We start from the raw sequence: 16,781 nt of genomic DNA, 5'->3' as shown, positions 1-16,781 counted from the left end.
GGATGTATGTATCTATGGATGGATGGATGGATGGATGGATGGATGGATGGATGGATGCATGCATGTATGTATGAACGTATATGTGTGTAAATGTTCTTGTGCTAGAACTGAGCTTAAAGCTTTACTAATATATTATTCTTTAAGAACCTGAGCGTTTGAAATAATGGTTGTGATACCTGAATACCACCAGATAATATACTAATTGAAACATTATGTGGAGAGAGAGAGAGAGAGAGAGAGAGAGAGAGAGAGAGAGAGAGAGAGAGAAAGAGCGAGGGAGAGATAGAGGACAAAGTTACCATCACATGCTATTTTATATTGCTCTAGTTCACTGAACCAACAAGGGAACCACTACATGGTGGCTTGTCCTGCTAGAAATACTAGGCAAATCTTCCTTGAGTTACTCTGTACTGTCTTAAAAGGATGGAGGACACATTGGATAATGTACATCCTAATATATAAAAAGACAGGATGAACATTGCTGAAATACTTACAATCATAGGGCTACTTGACCTGATTTGATTGTTCCTTCTCGATCCATGCCTGGCTCATAAGGGCCGGTTTCCCGGTTTTTTTGGCATATAGGTTCCCCACCTGGATGGGACGCTAGTCCATTGCAGGTGAGCTTCTAGATGCAGGAGGAAAGAGTGAGAGAAAGTTGTGGCGAAAGAGTCAACAGAAGTTTGCCATTACCTTCTGCCGGAACCGTGTGGAGCTTAGGTGTTTCGCTCATAAACACACACATTGCCTGGTCTGAGATTTGAACCCATGATCCCTCGACCATGAGTTTGCTGCTCTAACCACTAGGCCATGTGCCTCCACAACTTGACCTGGGTATAGGCTTGGTTGTAGAGTTAGGAAGTTTGCTTCACAACTATGAATTTTTGCTTTCAATCTTATGAAAGCATTGGGAGTTAAATTTTTAGAAAGAAACTATGTGGATGTTCTTGTGAGGGGCCATCCCTATTCTTGGGTGCCAGTCTTAATTCATTGCCCCATTTAACACTACCACCTGGTCCTTGATAACCTTTAGAGAAATCTGTTCTGTAACGAGCACTTGGAGTAAGTCTCTAGTCAAAGGATAATTTCTTACTTTTCTTAATCCCGCTAGTCTCAGAGCCTCTGAAAAAATCCCATATGTGTTACCCTTCTTCCTTTATGACACTAAAAATAGGTGTGGGGTGTTACCTTAGATAGACTGATGTTCTTTCCAGAAGATTTATTTCTTGAAACAGGGATGTTATTCTAAATAATTAACAGGAATGTGGTTTTAAATATTGTGAAAAACCCCAGAAAGAAACATTGTAGTAAGTAAAATACGTGAATACATGTTGTGCTCTCTGTACTTCAACGCTCCATGAATAGTTATGTAATAAAAGAAGTGTATGTGCAAGCTTCATGCATATGTGTATGTGTGTGTACGCATGTGTGTGTGTGTGTGTGTGTTTGTGTTTAATGCTTTATTGAAAATTAGATAAGTTTTCTTCAAAATTACATAAATTCAGAGAATGTCTCAGTAATGCCTCTGCAAACGTAAATGTTCGTATAAGGGAGGGGATAAGAGTTATTGAGTGTTTTGTCCCAATATATGTAGTTTGTTCAATTAGATTCTAGAAACATTTTTCCTGAAGCTAGCAAATAAAGTTATTTCTAAAGAGAGAAATATTGCTTTTGTATTGACAAAATATCATAGACTCGACATTTTCTCTCTCTCTCTCTCTCTTTCTTTTTTAATTTTTCTCTATTTTTTCTCTTTCAGATTTCCTTTTACATTTCTTGTATCTTGAAGCCAAAAACATGTTACAAGTATATATATTATTGATTGTGACTGTCATGTGTGAAAGTGTTGATTTGACTTACCACGTGAAGGAAGGCAAAAGACCAGGAACTATTGTTGGCGACATCTCATACGAGCGACATTTATTGGACAGTGTTCCACCTCAAGATAATGGTGTTATTACGTATAGCCAACTGCATGAAAGTCAAAACGGTGACGTACAGCTGTTCAATGTCTCCAAGACAGGAAAACTATGCACTGCAATGAATTTAGACGCTGAATCTCTCTGTAAATATAATACCGAGTGCTTCAGAATGGTTGAAATTGCTGTGAGACAAGAAGAATACTTTTTGAAAATAATTGAAATAAAAGTAATTATTGATGATGTTAATGATAACAAACCTGAATTTTCACACCATCAAGTGGATCTTCAGTTTTATGAGACTGATGGGAAAGGAACCACAAAATCAATACCAAATGCTATTGATAAAGATGTGAGTGTGTTGAATTCACAGATAACTTATGTACTGAAGAATACAAATGACCCTTTTAAACTGTCCATGTCAAAGAGTGTGATAGGTACATCGAAAAATGAAATAATTCTGAAGCAGGGGCTTGATAGAGAAGTAAAAGACTTTTACCTTTTGGAGGTTATTGCAAGGGATGGTGGCTCACCACCTAAACAAAGTATTTTAAAAGTACGAGTAACTGTTACAGATGAGAATGATAGTAGGCCTATCTTTACACAGAACATCTACAATGTTTCGATAAACAAGAAAGATAGAAGAGTACAGCCTGTAGCTATTGTGTTAGCAGAAGATAAAGATGTTGGTCAAAATGGCAAAGTTTCTTACAGTTTTAATTCCAAAACACCAGATTCCGTCAAGTCATATTTTGAACTAGATCCCAAAAGTGGCAGAATTTTACCCCACAAAATTTTTCCTTTTGAAAAGAGACAAACCTATAAACTTTTCATTGATGCCACAGATCATGGTAGTCCTCCATTGAGTTCTACAGCAATCGTTCTTATTAACGTTTTAAACCAGCAGAACAATGCTCCAAGGATTGATGTGAAATTTGTCTCTAAATCGGATGGAAATGTGGTTTCCATATCAGAAGGAGTGAAAGTTGGTAGTTTCATTGCTTATGTGAAGGTCATTGATAATGACAGTGGCCACAATGGAGAAGTTGATTGTATTCTAAATCACGACAAGTTTATGCTACAAAGTCTGGGGAAAAATAAATATAAAGTCGTTATCAAAAGTCTAGTTAATAGGGAATTAGAAAGTCACATGGACTTAAGTATTGTCTGTGAAGATAAGGGATTTCCATCCTTAAAGACAGAGAGAAAATTTTCTATTGAAGTGATGGATGTCAATGATGTACAACCATACTTTACAAAAAGCACATTTAAATTCTTAACTTATGAAAATGAAGAACCCAATTTTCCTGTTGGGTTTATCAATGCTACAGATCCTGATTTAGGTCTTGGAGGACAACTATCGTATTCTTTGTTTGATGAGCATGGTTATGTTCTTCCATTTAAGATTTCCAATTTTGGATTTATTACAACAGCTCAATCTTTGGATCATGAAAAACAAGATACATACCATTTTAAGGCTTTAGTGAAAGACAATGGAACTCCCTCCCTTAACAACACTGCAAATGTAGTTGTTGAAATCATGGACAAAAATGACAATGCACCCTATTTCACATTTCCTAGTGTGAGTCCATTTAGTTTAGATGTCCACTACCATCCGCAGACAAAAAGTGAAATCACAGTTCTGAGAGCTTCTGACAGAGACAGTCATGCTAATGCTTTTCTGAGATATGAAATACTTGGAGGCAATGACAAACAGTTATTTACAGTTAACCCTTACACAGGAGTTTTGTCATTCTCTCGTACAGTTTACCAAAATGATGCTGGATCATATGATTTGAAATTCATTGTCAAAGACAGTGGCACTCCAGTTTTAACAGCAACCACTACACTGTCTTTGACACTGACTGTTAGCAATACAACAGCCAGAATGTACACAGCTGAAGACACGGAATCAGACAACAGAATTCATATTAACTTGATGATTATAATTGTGGTAGCAGCAGTGATAGTTTCTGTGGCCATTGTAGTTTCAGTGATAGTATGTGTTGTCCACAGGAAAAACCAGAGAGATGCAAAATATGGTTATGGTGTCAGCACAAATAATGATTTTGTTGGAGAAAGGAGACCATCAGGATATATCTCTGAATCAATGTCATCTCAGTATAATACCCCAGTAACCATGATTTCTGATCACAATTCAACAAGAATCTCTCGGACTGTTCAATCTGGTTACAAGCCAGGTCAAAGTTGGAAAGGATCTTCATCTGGGCTGCATAACCAAGATGTTACACACCAGGTAAATATCTCTTTTATTCTAGTTTTCTTTAGTATTTCCTTAACATTTCAGAAAAACTGCTTTGTTAGAAAATCTAACATTTTTTCACATTCAACATGTACTATTTTATATAAATTGCACAATTCATTTGTTACAGCTTTACTGTCATTGATGGGAATCAGTGGGGGATAATTAAGTGAAACTGGCTGAAAATCCTTATCAACATTCTTCTTTCATTTCACTTTTATTGACTAACAATTATATCAGCCACTTTTCTCATTTATAAGTTGGAAATTTAACAGAAATGAAATTACAGAAATTTGGCAAAATTAATCTAGTATGAACAGGAGATAATCTAAGACTTTCTGGACAATTACTGTATTAGATGATATTTGTTCGGGGCTTGAAACCATTTCTTAGCATTTAGCTTCCAATAATATATTTTACTTAGTAATCAATGGCTTATCTCCCATCTACTGCCCTCTTTTGTAGGTAATGAATTCATAAGACAAAAATGCCATCATTCAGACCAGGAACATTACATTTTGTCCTAAACAGTCGACTCATTCTGTTAGTACCGTTTCAGTACCATAGTAATTATAATATATAATATTTATAAGTGTGTGTGAGAGTGTGCATTAAATTTATATTTTAAAATATATTAATTTTAAAGAATTTATCTCAAAAAATTGATTTATTAAAAGAATTATATCTTTTAGAAATAATTGCTATTAAAAGTAAAACAAGGTAAAATTAATGAAAATATCCTTCTTTAGTAAAGCTGTTTTTTTTTGTTTTTTTTTTAATAAATTATTATTTCTGTGAACCAATTGCTTTGTATCCTACCTATATATATATTACATTTAAAATTGTCTGTAGTTCTTATTACAAGTAGCACAAAGCCGTTTGGTTCATTATATTCTACTATTACCAACTCTTATATTGAATAATATGTTTCAATATATCGGTTCTAACAGATAAGTGTTCAAGAGGCAGCTGTGACAGCTGGTTCTCGTAAGGAAGAACAGCAGCGTATGCTAATGACCTCCGACCACTTCAATGAAATGTTAGCAATATCTTCTCCAACTAACAGTGGTCATGGATCCACAGAAAGAAACACAGTTCACTATGAGACCCTTCCAGGTATGTTTTGAAGATTAATTTTTCAGCTTCTCTGTTATTGAGAAATAATTGAATCAAATATTTTCAGGTTTCAGTCGGTGAGAGAGAAAGAGTTGTTTATTTCCTAGACTTCTTTTAGATCATTTTACCTTTAGTATCTCGAGGATATTTAATGCATCAACAACTTTTAATCACATTTTCTATTCATTATTTCATAATTTCTGTGATGACTAAGAAATTAAATTTTTCCAAATTAATTATTTTATTTTTATAACAAACAAAACTTTATGATTGAAAACAAATAAAGAAAAACCAAAACAAAAAGCTAGCAAGCAAGCAAGCTAACAACAAAACTAAACAAAAATCTATTTGTTTGTTTGTTTAAAAAAACAAACATTTACATTATGAACGTATTGTACTAAACAGCTCATGGCTCCTTGTCAGTTAGTCTTGAGTTGCTGTTGCAACAAAGTTTCTCTCTCTCTCTCTCTCTCTCTCTCTCTCTCTCTCTCTCTCTCTCTCTCTCTTCTCTCTCTCTCTCTCTCTCTCTCTCTCTCTCTCTCTCTCTCTCTCTCTCTCTCGCTCTCTCTCTCTCTCTCATATTAGATTCTTTCATTAGAGACATTGTTGAGTAAAAATCTGCCGAGGGAAAAAGATTGTCAAAATTGTTGATTTTATGTCAAATTAACAGCAATTTGTTCAACATTTCCAAGCAATCATGTTAGTCATGACCCTTTAATGTACTCCCTAACAATTCAGCTTGTTTATATGATGCTGTCTGTACAAAGGCTCTCTATGTTAACTCACAATTGTTGTCCCTGGTTTGAATGCTGTCTAGATTTTTACTACCTTTTTATTTTAGCCCAATTTTTTATGTATATATAAATCTTTTCACCGTTGCTGATCATACTCAATACATTTCATTAAGTTCTGCTGAATACTGTTTGCAGGAAATGAACTGCTGGAAATACCATTTACAAAAAGTACTGCAGTTGAGATCTATTAATCAAGATTTTGTGTGCAATGTTTGGGTTGGAGAAATGAAGATTTCTTTATCGATTGAGTCAATAGGGCAGTGGTTCCCAAAAAGAGTGCCATAAGACACTCTCACATCTTAAAGTGCTGTTATATGTGTTAGGAAAATGGTTTCAACTTTTAGCTCAAGACCAGCAATTTTATGGGTGAGGTTAAGTTAATTATATGAACCGTATCAAGTTTCGGGCACTTTGATTGGGTTTTGGATAGAAAATTCACAAAAGAGTCACTTCTATTGATTTTTTAATGGCTTTGTGGGGTGACTAGGGAAATGTAAAGATGTGCACGACCATCCTTGGACGATTTTAAATGACCATAGAAAGTGCGAGCCCTCTAACTAAATAATTGTGGATTTGTATAAAGGATACACACACACACAGACAGACATTTTGCTCTTTATATATAGAGAGATTACAAAACAAGAGAGACATCGTTGTATTAATGATAAAATGAGGATATGTTTACATTTAATATGTCTAAGCTTAGAGAATGCCACTCAAAATCATCAAGAGCATGCTTTTGTTTGTAATATGTTGGATAAAGGTTACACTGGACAAAATGCTTAGTGGCGTTTCATCCATCTTTACATTCTGAGTTCAAATTCTGCTGCGGTCAACTTTATCTTTCATCCCTTCTGGTTCGATAGAATAGGCACTGGGGGTCAATGTAATCAGTTTCTTCTCTCACTGAAATTGTTGACCTCATGCCAAAATTTGAAATCAACGTATTGAATAAAGGTAAGGCAGCAAGCAGGCAGAATTATGAGCATGCCATGCAAAATGCTTAGTGGCATTTCATCTGTCTTTACATAGTGAGTTCAAATTCTGCTGAGGTCAACTTTGCCTTTCATCCTTTCAGGATTAATAAAATAAGAAACAGTTGAATGCTGTGATCATTGTAATCAACTTAACTCTTCCCCCAAAATAGATAGCCTTGTGCCGAAGTTTAAAATCAGTATACTGAATAAAGAAGTAAATTCTGAATAGCTGTGGAGTTAAGAAGTATTCTGTGGGACCATGTGGTGTAGGATTCGAACCTACAGTTTGTGTGTGTGTGTGTGTGTACAAATGTGTGAGAACATGTGTGTATGTGTTTATGTTTTCATTCTAGTCTTGGCATTTTCGTGTTGACTGAAAAGCAAAGCCTCTGTACACATAGAATGCTGAGCTATTCACTTTTCTAAAATATTACCTTGCTCAGAAACAGATGAGGGTTGTCAACAGGAAGAGCATCCAGCTACAGATAAATTCGCCTCAGCAAGTTTTCTGTGAAACTCCACAAGCAAGGAAAAGCGAATGCAAAAACAATAACGACAATGACAATAACAACGATGGTGGGGATCATGATGATGATGATGAGGAGGAGGAGGAGGAGGAGGAGGGAGGAAGAGGGGGAGAATAGGGGAGGAGAATGGGGAGAGGAGGGGAGGAGTGAAGGGGAGGACAAGGATGAGAACAAGGAGGGGAGGCAGCAGCTAAATATTTAAATACTCTTTTTTTTTAACTTCATGTATTGTGTATACCAAAATATTTCTGTTTGCTCTGTTGTGAGTAAAAACAGCATGGGGACCACTGCAATAAAATATAATATAATTGAGTATCATTCAGCCTCATGGTTCATGATTGTCACAGCATTGCCACTGTCAAGCTGTGTCCCTAACTGCGGTGCAGAACTCTCATTGATCTGTTATACTAGACTTAGATATAAATAGGTCATGCTAACAAACATATACATTTCATCTCAAAGCTTGTTTTTATTGTTATTTTTTTTAATAAAAAGAAAAAGAAAAAAAAAGAAAAAAATTTAGGAAGCCTGAAGAATTGATAAGTGTTTCATTTCATTAGCTTGCAGCATTGAGCAAAAATTTACCCATGGCCCTGGAAATAGTTATAAGAGTCACTCCAGTGTCTCATGCCTAGAATAATGACTACTGGTGGCAATTGGTGAAAATGAATGTCAATGAATGGAGGAGAAGAAAAAGAAGTTGAATAATTGACTCTGTTTATAATATTTGCATGAAATATGAAATGTAAATGAAAAGAAGAATGAAATGAAAAATAAAAACAAACAAAACAGTAGAAACGCATTGAAGGAAATTGTTGAAGCTATTTTTACCCCTGTGTTTTGAGTTTATATTTGGCACGATGTTCTAACTTCTTTGTAAAATTTTATAAATAAACAGTTTAATTGATCTGATATTGGATTCATCTTGTTGTTGTTGTTGTTTGTTCAATTTGTTCATAAAATGAATCAAGTATTGGCAAAGAAGATCTTAAAAACCTCACTGTTAACTCTCAGAAGATGTTTTCTTTTTCCTCAAAAATTTTGCTTTATTTTTGAATAAATGTTCCTCACCATAACTGTCAAAGACAATAGAGGAATACATAAAATATTTCATTTGAAGGATGTTTTCTTTCTGAGTATATTCAGAACTTACACTAAAATAATTGTATCAGTGCCAGATGAAATATACACTCTGTGGAAATTTAGTTTTCTTTTTTCTACATTCCAAGTTCAAATCCTGCCAAGATTCAATCTATCTTTCATCTTTCAAGTTCTTTTATCTTTTCTTTTACTTGCTTCAGTCATTGGAGTGCAGCCATGCTAGGGCACTGCTTTGAAGGGTTCTAGTTGAACAAATCAACCCTTGTACTTATTCTTTTATTTGTTTCGGTCATTTGACTGTGGACATGCTAGAGCACCACTGGGGAATAAATTGACCCCAGGACTTCTTTTTTAAGCCTAGTACTTATTCTATCAGTCTCTTTTTGTCAAACTGCTAAGTTACATAAACACACCAGCACCAGTTGTCAAGCAGTGACGGAGTTACAAACACAGACACAAAGACACACACATTCATATATGTACACACACACACACACACACACACACACATATATATATATATATATATGTATATGACAGCTTTCTTTCAGTTTCCATCTACCAAATCCACTCACAAGGCTTTGGTTGGCCCGAGGCTATACTAGAAGACACTTGCCCAAGGAGCCACACAGTGGGACTGAACCCAGAACCGTGTGGTTGAGAGGCAAGCTTCTTACCAAACAGTTAGGCCTACGTAATCGACTGTTATGTTTATTTTTTCAGTCTGATACTTAACGTATTGATCTTCTTTTGCTGAAATGCTAGATTCCTGGGACATAAGTAAACCAACTCTGGTTGCCGAGCAATGGTCGGGAATGGGGTGTGTGACAAACAGACACAAAGACTCATACAGATAATTATACATATATGTAAATATGTGCATGTGTATGTGTGTGTGTATATGATGGGATTCCACACAGTTTCCATCTACCAGATTCACTCACAAGGCATTGGTCATCCTGAAGCTATAATAGAAGACACTTGCCCCAAGGTGCTGCACAGAGGAACGGAACCCAGAACCACATGGATGCAAAGTGAACATTTTTACAACACAGCCAGGCCTGCATTCACACAAAAATATATCATTTGTACAATATTTTCTTTCTGAGTATATTCAGAACTTACACTAAACTAATTGCATTAGTGGTAGATTAAATATAATATTCTGTGGAATATCAATTATGTTTTTTTTATAATTGTTATTTTATCTTTCAACGTTTTGAGTTCAAATCCTACCAAGGTTGACTCTACCTTTCGTCTCTCTAGTTACTGTCAAATGGAAAAGAAAAGAAAGGAACAACCTGTTACTGGAGTATATTCACCTGACAATAACTCTTCCTTGGAAATTTGTGTAACATTTGAGCCCATGTAATAAATCTTTATTATAACCACGTGATCATGTGATTGAGCGGATGTTGCTAAAACTGGTGAGAATGTGCTTGCATCAGTTTAGCTTTCATATGATGCCACCCAGCTGGTTAGTTTGGTAGGCCAATATTCTCTCTGATCCGAAGACTAGTGCATTGCAGGGTTACCGATTTACAATGGAATCAAATGGATTGAAGCAACATAAAATGAAGTGTTTTGCTCAAGAACACAACATGCCACTTGGCCTGGGGATTGAACCCATGATCTAGCATTCACAAGTGCCACATCCTAACCACTAGGTCATGCATCTTCACTTTATAATGATAATGTAATAAATCATTATTCTTTTACTCTTTTACTTGTTTCAGTCACTTGACTGTGGCCATGCTGGAGCACCGCCTTTAGTCGAACAAATCGATCCCAGGACTTATTCTTTGAAAGCCTAGTACTTATTCTATCGGTCTCTTTTGTGGAACTGCTAAGTTACAGGGATGCAAATACACCACCATCGGTTTGAAAAATACATTGAGTTTCTCCTTTTGGAATAAAAATTAGGTATATCTTGGAGTGTTGACGGCTAAACAGGATGTTTACAGTTGAGGATAAGGTTAATAAAAATATTCAGGTGAATCAAAATATTCTGTGGAAATTATGTGAGTAAACTTGTGTTCAGGATGAACAGGGATGTTTAAGGTTAACATGATTGTTCATGGATAACATGAATGTTAATGTTTAACAAAAATACATTTTCAGTTTACAAAAAATGTTCAAGATCAATAAAATGTTGTGTGAGAAAGCCCTAATAATGTTTACAGGTCTTAGTATTGCTATTCTTTGAATGTAACCGTCATTGTTTGTATCCTTGTTGATGTCTTAGAAATGGCTTCATGTCATTCCAATCTTGCCAAACATATTCCTTAACTCACATAATGTTTGTAGTTCACCAACTAGATGGGTGTAATTTCGTAATTTTCAGCTAATCATACGCAATGTTATAGTTATTTGACATTTCTATGTCAACAGTATGCTATTGTTGGTGGTGGTGGGTCTGTCTAGTGATCTGACAATATGCTAAAGTTCTATAGAATTTTTACATCGTTATTATACAAGACAGGTGGAACTTCCTAGGAGCTGAAATTGGCAGCGAGGCATACATGGAACAGCTTTGTTATGTTTTTGTATCTCTAATTTTATATTTTGTCGGAGCTTGTGTGAGATATTCTTATATGGTTAGGTGTTTTGTCTCAGGAATACACCAAGCTTGAGGACAAGGTGAGAGCCATTCCACTCCTCCACTCCAACCATGTGCAAAGAGCTGATCCTCCGGTGGCACGTAAAAAGCACCATCCATTCGTGGCCGTTTGCCAGCCCCATCTGGCACCTGGGCGGGTGGCACGTAAAAAGCACCCACTACACTCACGGAGTGGTTGGCGTTAGGAAGGGCATCCAGCCGTAGAAACACTGCCAAATCAGACTGGGCCTGATGCAGCCTTCTGGCTTCCCAGACCCCAGTTGAACCGTCCAATCCATGCTAGCATGGAAAGTGGACGCTAAATGATGATGATGATGATGATGATGATGATAGGCATGAGTGAAGGTAGTGGATGTGCTTGCCAGAAGTAAATGTCTGACAGCTGATGGAGCAATTTTTGGTGAGCAGCAGAAATAGGACAAGAGAGTATTGGAAATTCATGAGCTACATGAGGAGAACTGATACTCTATTGGGATAGATCTTTTGATTCAAACAAATCAGAGAAAGCTCAAAACCATCCCTAACTTAATGAAGTTGCAAAACAACATTTGGCATGGCTCATAGCAGTAGAAGAAGGAAGAAGGTACAGGTTCTGTATATGTGGTGCTACCAACCACCAAAGGAACTTTTACCCACAGCAGAAGGCAAAAGACTAACAGCTGACACTGAAGACAACTCTGAAGTTGCAGCAGGTACAACAATATCAACAGCAATAACTACAACAGCAACAATATCAACAACAAAAAAATGACAGCAGTAACAATGAAAGCTGCAGTACCAGCAACAGTAGCAGAGACCAAACAGCAATTCCAAAGGACAGTTATACTACTACCACAACTACAACAAAAAGACTCCTCCTCACAAGTTCACCGAACACAAACACATACATGCACACACACATATGTACATCTGTATCTCTTTCTTCAGTTCCAGAGCTCTCAGGCTCGAATTTCTTGTAGAGTAACATGGTCCAAGACAAGTTCATCACAAGAGGCAGTTGTAGATGAGCAAAGAATAAGATTAAACCACAATTACTATACCAAGATGAAAGACAGTAGACTCCGTGATGTGGTAAAGGGCCCATCAACCTGCTCCACATCCCCATCAGCATCACCACCACCGACCACCTCCACCACCACCACCTCCACCACCACCACCACCACTACCACCACCACCACCACCACCACACCACTACCACCACCACCACCACCACCATCACCACTACCACCACCACCACCATCACCACCACCATCACCACCACCACCACCACACCACCACCACCACTACCACCATAACCACCACCACCACCATCACCACCACCACCACCACCACCATGAAACAACAAAAACATCAATTGTCAAACTCACAACCACACCAACAAAAACAAGATGGTAACACATAAATAACAACCACAGCAATAACACCAAACAAAACAGCAAAAACAACTATAACAGTTGCTATTGTTGCTGTTGTAGTTGTCCAAACACATGACAAACACACCTCATCAAATTCTCTGTTGTAAACAGAAATAACATTAATTTAATGAGATATAAAACAAGATACCTAAAAATATATGAACAAATGAGAACTTGGAGGAGCTCTTCTCTAAAACTCGCCCAAACAAGCTTCCAATAAAGACAACATCAAACAACAATATAAAACTCAATCCATCCATCCATTCATTTTCTCTTCATGGGAGAGTTGTGAGGGTAGAGTCCTCAGGTACCTCTTCCACACTGGTTATCCAAACCATCTTGTTCTTAGTGTACTCCTGCCAGTTGACTTAACTTGAAGAATCTGTCTTGCAATCCTTTCCTGTGACAGTCTAACCACATGTCCACATTACTAGAGCTGTGTCCTCTCAATGTGGAGAAGTAGCAACTCAACTTGGACAGACTCCTGATCTCTGAACTATGCACCTCCTGTCAAGTAACATTATTTCAAAGATGTCAGGAAGAACTTCATTTTGGCCACATGTACTTGTCATGGTGCTCTTTCGATCATTACCTAACATTCATAAGAATAAGTATGAAAACTGAACTGGAGATAGCAAGTTTGGCTTTTTTTACTAACTTCCCTTCTGAGGATCAAATACTGAAGCCAGTGTATTACTGTGTCAGCACCTCCAGTTCTCTAAGTAACTAAAAGGAAAAATTCCCATGTAATGTTAGAATCTCCCTTAACCCCTTAGCATTCAGATTACTCTGTCAAATGTTATGCTTATTTACTCACATTGTTTTGAATTAATCATGCATTATCCTGTAGCTTCAAGATTTCAATGACTGATTGTTTATTTTTGCAATGACATTGTAGGGTAGGTATGAGAGGTTGCATCTGGCTCACTTGAACATAAAACCGGTAGAATATCTGGGCCGAACATGGCCAATTTAAATGCTAAAGGGTAGTGTAATAGATAAAAGAATTTTGGAAGGACCTTTCAAGTAACTCCATTCTATTCAAGGAACCAGGTTACCCTTCATTCCTAAGACCCTGCTGAGTGAAACTCACTCATTTTCATTGTTCTTGCCAGCTGAGCCATATATTGAGTAAATGCTCACAGGTACGGACATGCCCACTTGGTTAAGGAGCTTGTTTTGACACCGCATGTCACATTGGCCAAGTATCTTTTATTTTAGCCATGGGCTGACCAAATCCTTGTGAGTGAATTTGGTAAATAGAAACTATGTGGAAGCCTGTCATATGTGGGCATGTGTCTTAAGATTTCATTAGTTTGTATCACTTGAAAGCTTTCAGTAGGGGTGGTCATCAATACTTGGCGGCTCTTGCCAGGACAGCCAGTTTTGACTTCATCATACACAATGCATCTTGTTGATTCTGCCTGAATATTATACTAAGAATAAACATGCTTTTACAACACTCAGCTTCTTACATGTTATATTAAGAATAGGTAGTTCGGTTGATCGAACATCTGAATTCTTGTTGGATGATGAAGAGCTATTCACAGCACAGTCAGTTATCACTCATGAGTGAGTAGGGATTAGAGATTATATACAATGCTTTTGTTAATTGTTTTAGGCACCTGTGTAATCACAAGAAGAGGTCCCCACCCACTCTTGGCTCTTTCATTCTTAATCCAGAGTAACATCAAGGATTTGACATCAAGCAGAAGATAGGATGGCACCTAACTGGTCCTCAGTACCACTGAGTAGACAAGAGCAACATAAAATAATGGGCCTTACTCAAGGACACAGCTTGTTGCTCAGTTCAGAAATTGTATACACAGTCATATGATCATGAGTGAATCATCCTAAACGCTAGGCCATCCGCATTCACAAAAGACTTATGTAATAAACTGTGACTGGTTTCAAGTCATCCGTAAAGAAAAGAAGATTGACAGCACATTGTGTTCTTGAGCAAGGCACTTCAGTTCATGTTGACGCAGTCTACTGAGCTGCAAATGTGTACAAGTTGAGCACTGGCATAGTCTTCTCTATTCCAACTGTTACATCTTCAATGTTTTATTCAATCCAAATTCAGGGCACCTACAACAATTGATGAAAGCAAGGTTCATGCTACCAAGTCACATACACATGAGCTTGGAACAAGTTTGCATACATATCATTTCATAATGTACTCATTCCATATCATTCTTAATATCAGAATTAAAGGTAAAGCATCGAGCTGGCAAAATGCTTAGTGGTATTTCATCTGTCTTTGTGTTCTGAACTCTCTGCCAAGGTTGACTTTGTCTTTCATCCCTTTGCAGGTCTATTAAATGAGTATCAGCGGAATACCAGGGTCAATTTAATCGACTTGTCCCCCTCCCTGAAATTGCTGGCTTTGTGCCAAAATTTGAAACTAATATCAGAGTTAAAGGTGTCATGCTTATTGCAAAGTTGAATGGTGGCTGGGGTGAACTTTCACCTTAAAAAGTACTGTAGCGATCGTAATATTTCTTATTTCTTTAACAGAATAGCTTAATTTTATTTTCCAATTTGCCAACTCCTTTATAATCAGCTTTCTTATATTCTCCATTATCTCTCAGCATTCTATTATCTACAAATTAGGGAATCATAATATCATAAGTGATCCATGCCTTAATGAGATTTCAATGTTGCTTCCTGCAATGCTGCTGTATTAATTTAGCTTTCACTAATTTATCTATCCATCTTCCTTCGGCATTCTTTCCTCTCTACTACTACTACTACTACTACTACTATTATTATTGTTGTTATTATTATTATTATTATTATCATCATCATCATTATTATTATTATTATTAATAATAATAATATATATATGCATATATATATATGTATGTATGTATGTATGTATGTATGTATGTATGTATGTATGTATGTATGTATGTGTATGAAGGTATGTATGTATGTATGTATGTATATGCATATACATACAAGCTTATACATATATAGATATGCATATATTTCTGTATATATATATCTATATAAATATAAATGTTTATATATTTATATGTATATAGTTATCTATGTGTGTGTGTGTGTGCACATGATGAGAGATGCATTTTATTATATTAATGAAAAATATATAATTTTGTTACTGTAATGTAAATAGTCAATGCCAATTACATTCATTTAAATTTTGCAATAATACAGGGCTGCAACCATAACACGGGGCTGCTACTTTAACCCCCTTATATAATGTGTGCCTAGCTTTTATAATCAAATTTAAATTTATTTTCTTGGTAATCAAAAATGTGTTCAATATTGTAGAATTTTCAAAAATTCAAAGTTAATTAAATGGCTTTCTTCAATACACACACATATACACAAACGTATATCATATGTGTATGTGTGTGTGTGAACGCACACACAGATATGTATCTTGTACCAGAACCAGGCTATAAGAGTAGTAGCTCCAAGTAAGAACTAAATTGGACTTTGATGACCTGTCCAACCCATGCCAGCATGGAGAATAAATGTATAACGATGATTATGCTTTTTGTTAGTGCCACAGTCAATAACTTACACATTATTTGTCGGCTGTAATACCTCTGTTTTCTATTATATATTCTTCATTCTGAGAAAGGTTCTTAGTTTCACATGAGATCATTAAAATGCTTAATTATTCTTCTATGACAGAAAAGTAATTTTTTTCCTAGCCATTGCTCTTGTTATTCATAAATATCTTAGATTTTCCAAATGAGTTGTTTTTGTTGCTAAGTAGCTGGAAGCCAGTCTGATCCATAAACATAAGGTATGTTAGGCAAAGAACACAAAAAGAAGGCAACATGGGAGGGACAAATTTTAATAAAGTATTAGTTTAATGCTTAAAACGAAAGCAAAGAGTTTTGATGTTTTGGATGCAAGTACTTCATCAGAAAAATAAGAGAATAAGTAAAGGTGGTGGGTGGCTGAATAACTAGGGTGATCCGTAGATATACCTTGCTTTCATCTAACTGAGGACCATATTACTCAGTCTACAACACAGTATAAAGATCATGCAAGGACCAATGTTTCCCTCT

The 16,781-nt window shown here is 36.3% G+C and overlaps 1 protein-coding gene across 1 annotated transcript in view; it reads left to right on the top strand.

Annotated features, from left to right (window-relative positions):
• Nucleotides 1–945: 945 nt before the first annotated feature.
• Nucleotides 946–16,781, top strand: part of LOC115219544 (protocadherin beta-2-like) — a 29,276-nt gene continuing 13,440 nt past the window's right edge. Inside the window, exons 1-4 of the mRNA XM_029789746.2 lie at nt 946–949; nt 1,261–1,267; nt 1,760–4,176; nt 5,133–5,298. Coding sequence (XP_029645606.2) covers nt 1,798–4,176; nt 5,133–5,298 — 2,545 coding nt within the window. The 5' untranslated portion in view covers nt 946–949; nt 1,261–1,267; nt 1,760–1,797. The remainder of the gene's footprint in view (nt 950–1,260; nt 1,268–1,759; nt 4,177–5,132; nt 5,299–16,781) is intronic.

The sequence above is a fragment of the Octopus sinensis genome, linkage group LG14 (assembly GCF_006345805.1).
Source record: "Octopus sinensis linkage group LG14, ASM634580v1, whole genome shotgun sequence".
Lineage (NCBI taxonomy): Eukaryota > Metazoa > Mollusca > Cephalopoda > Octopoda > Octopodidae > Octopus > Octopus sinensis.
This window is presented reverse-complemented; position numbering and strand designations above follow the sequence as displayed.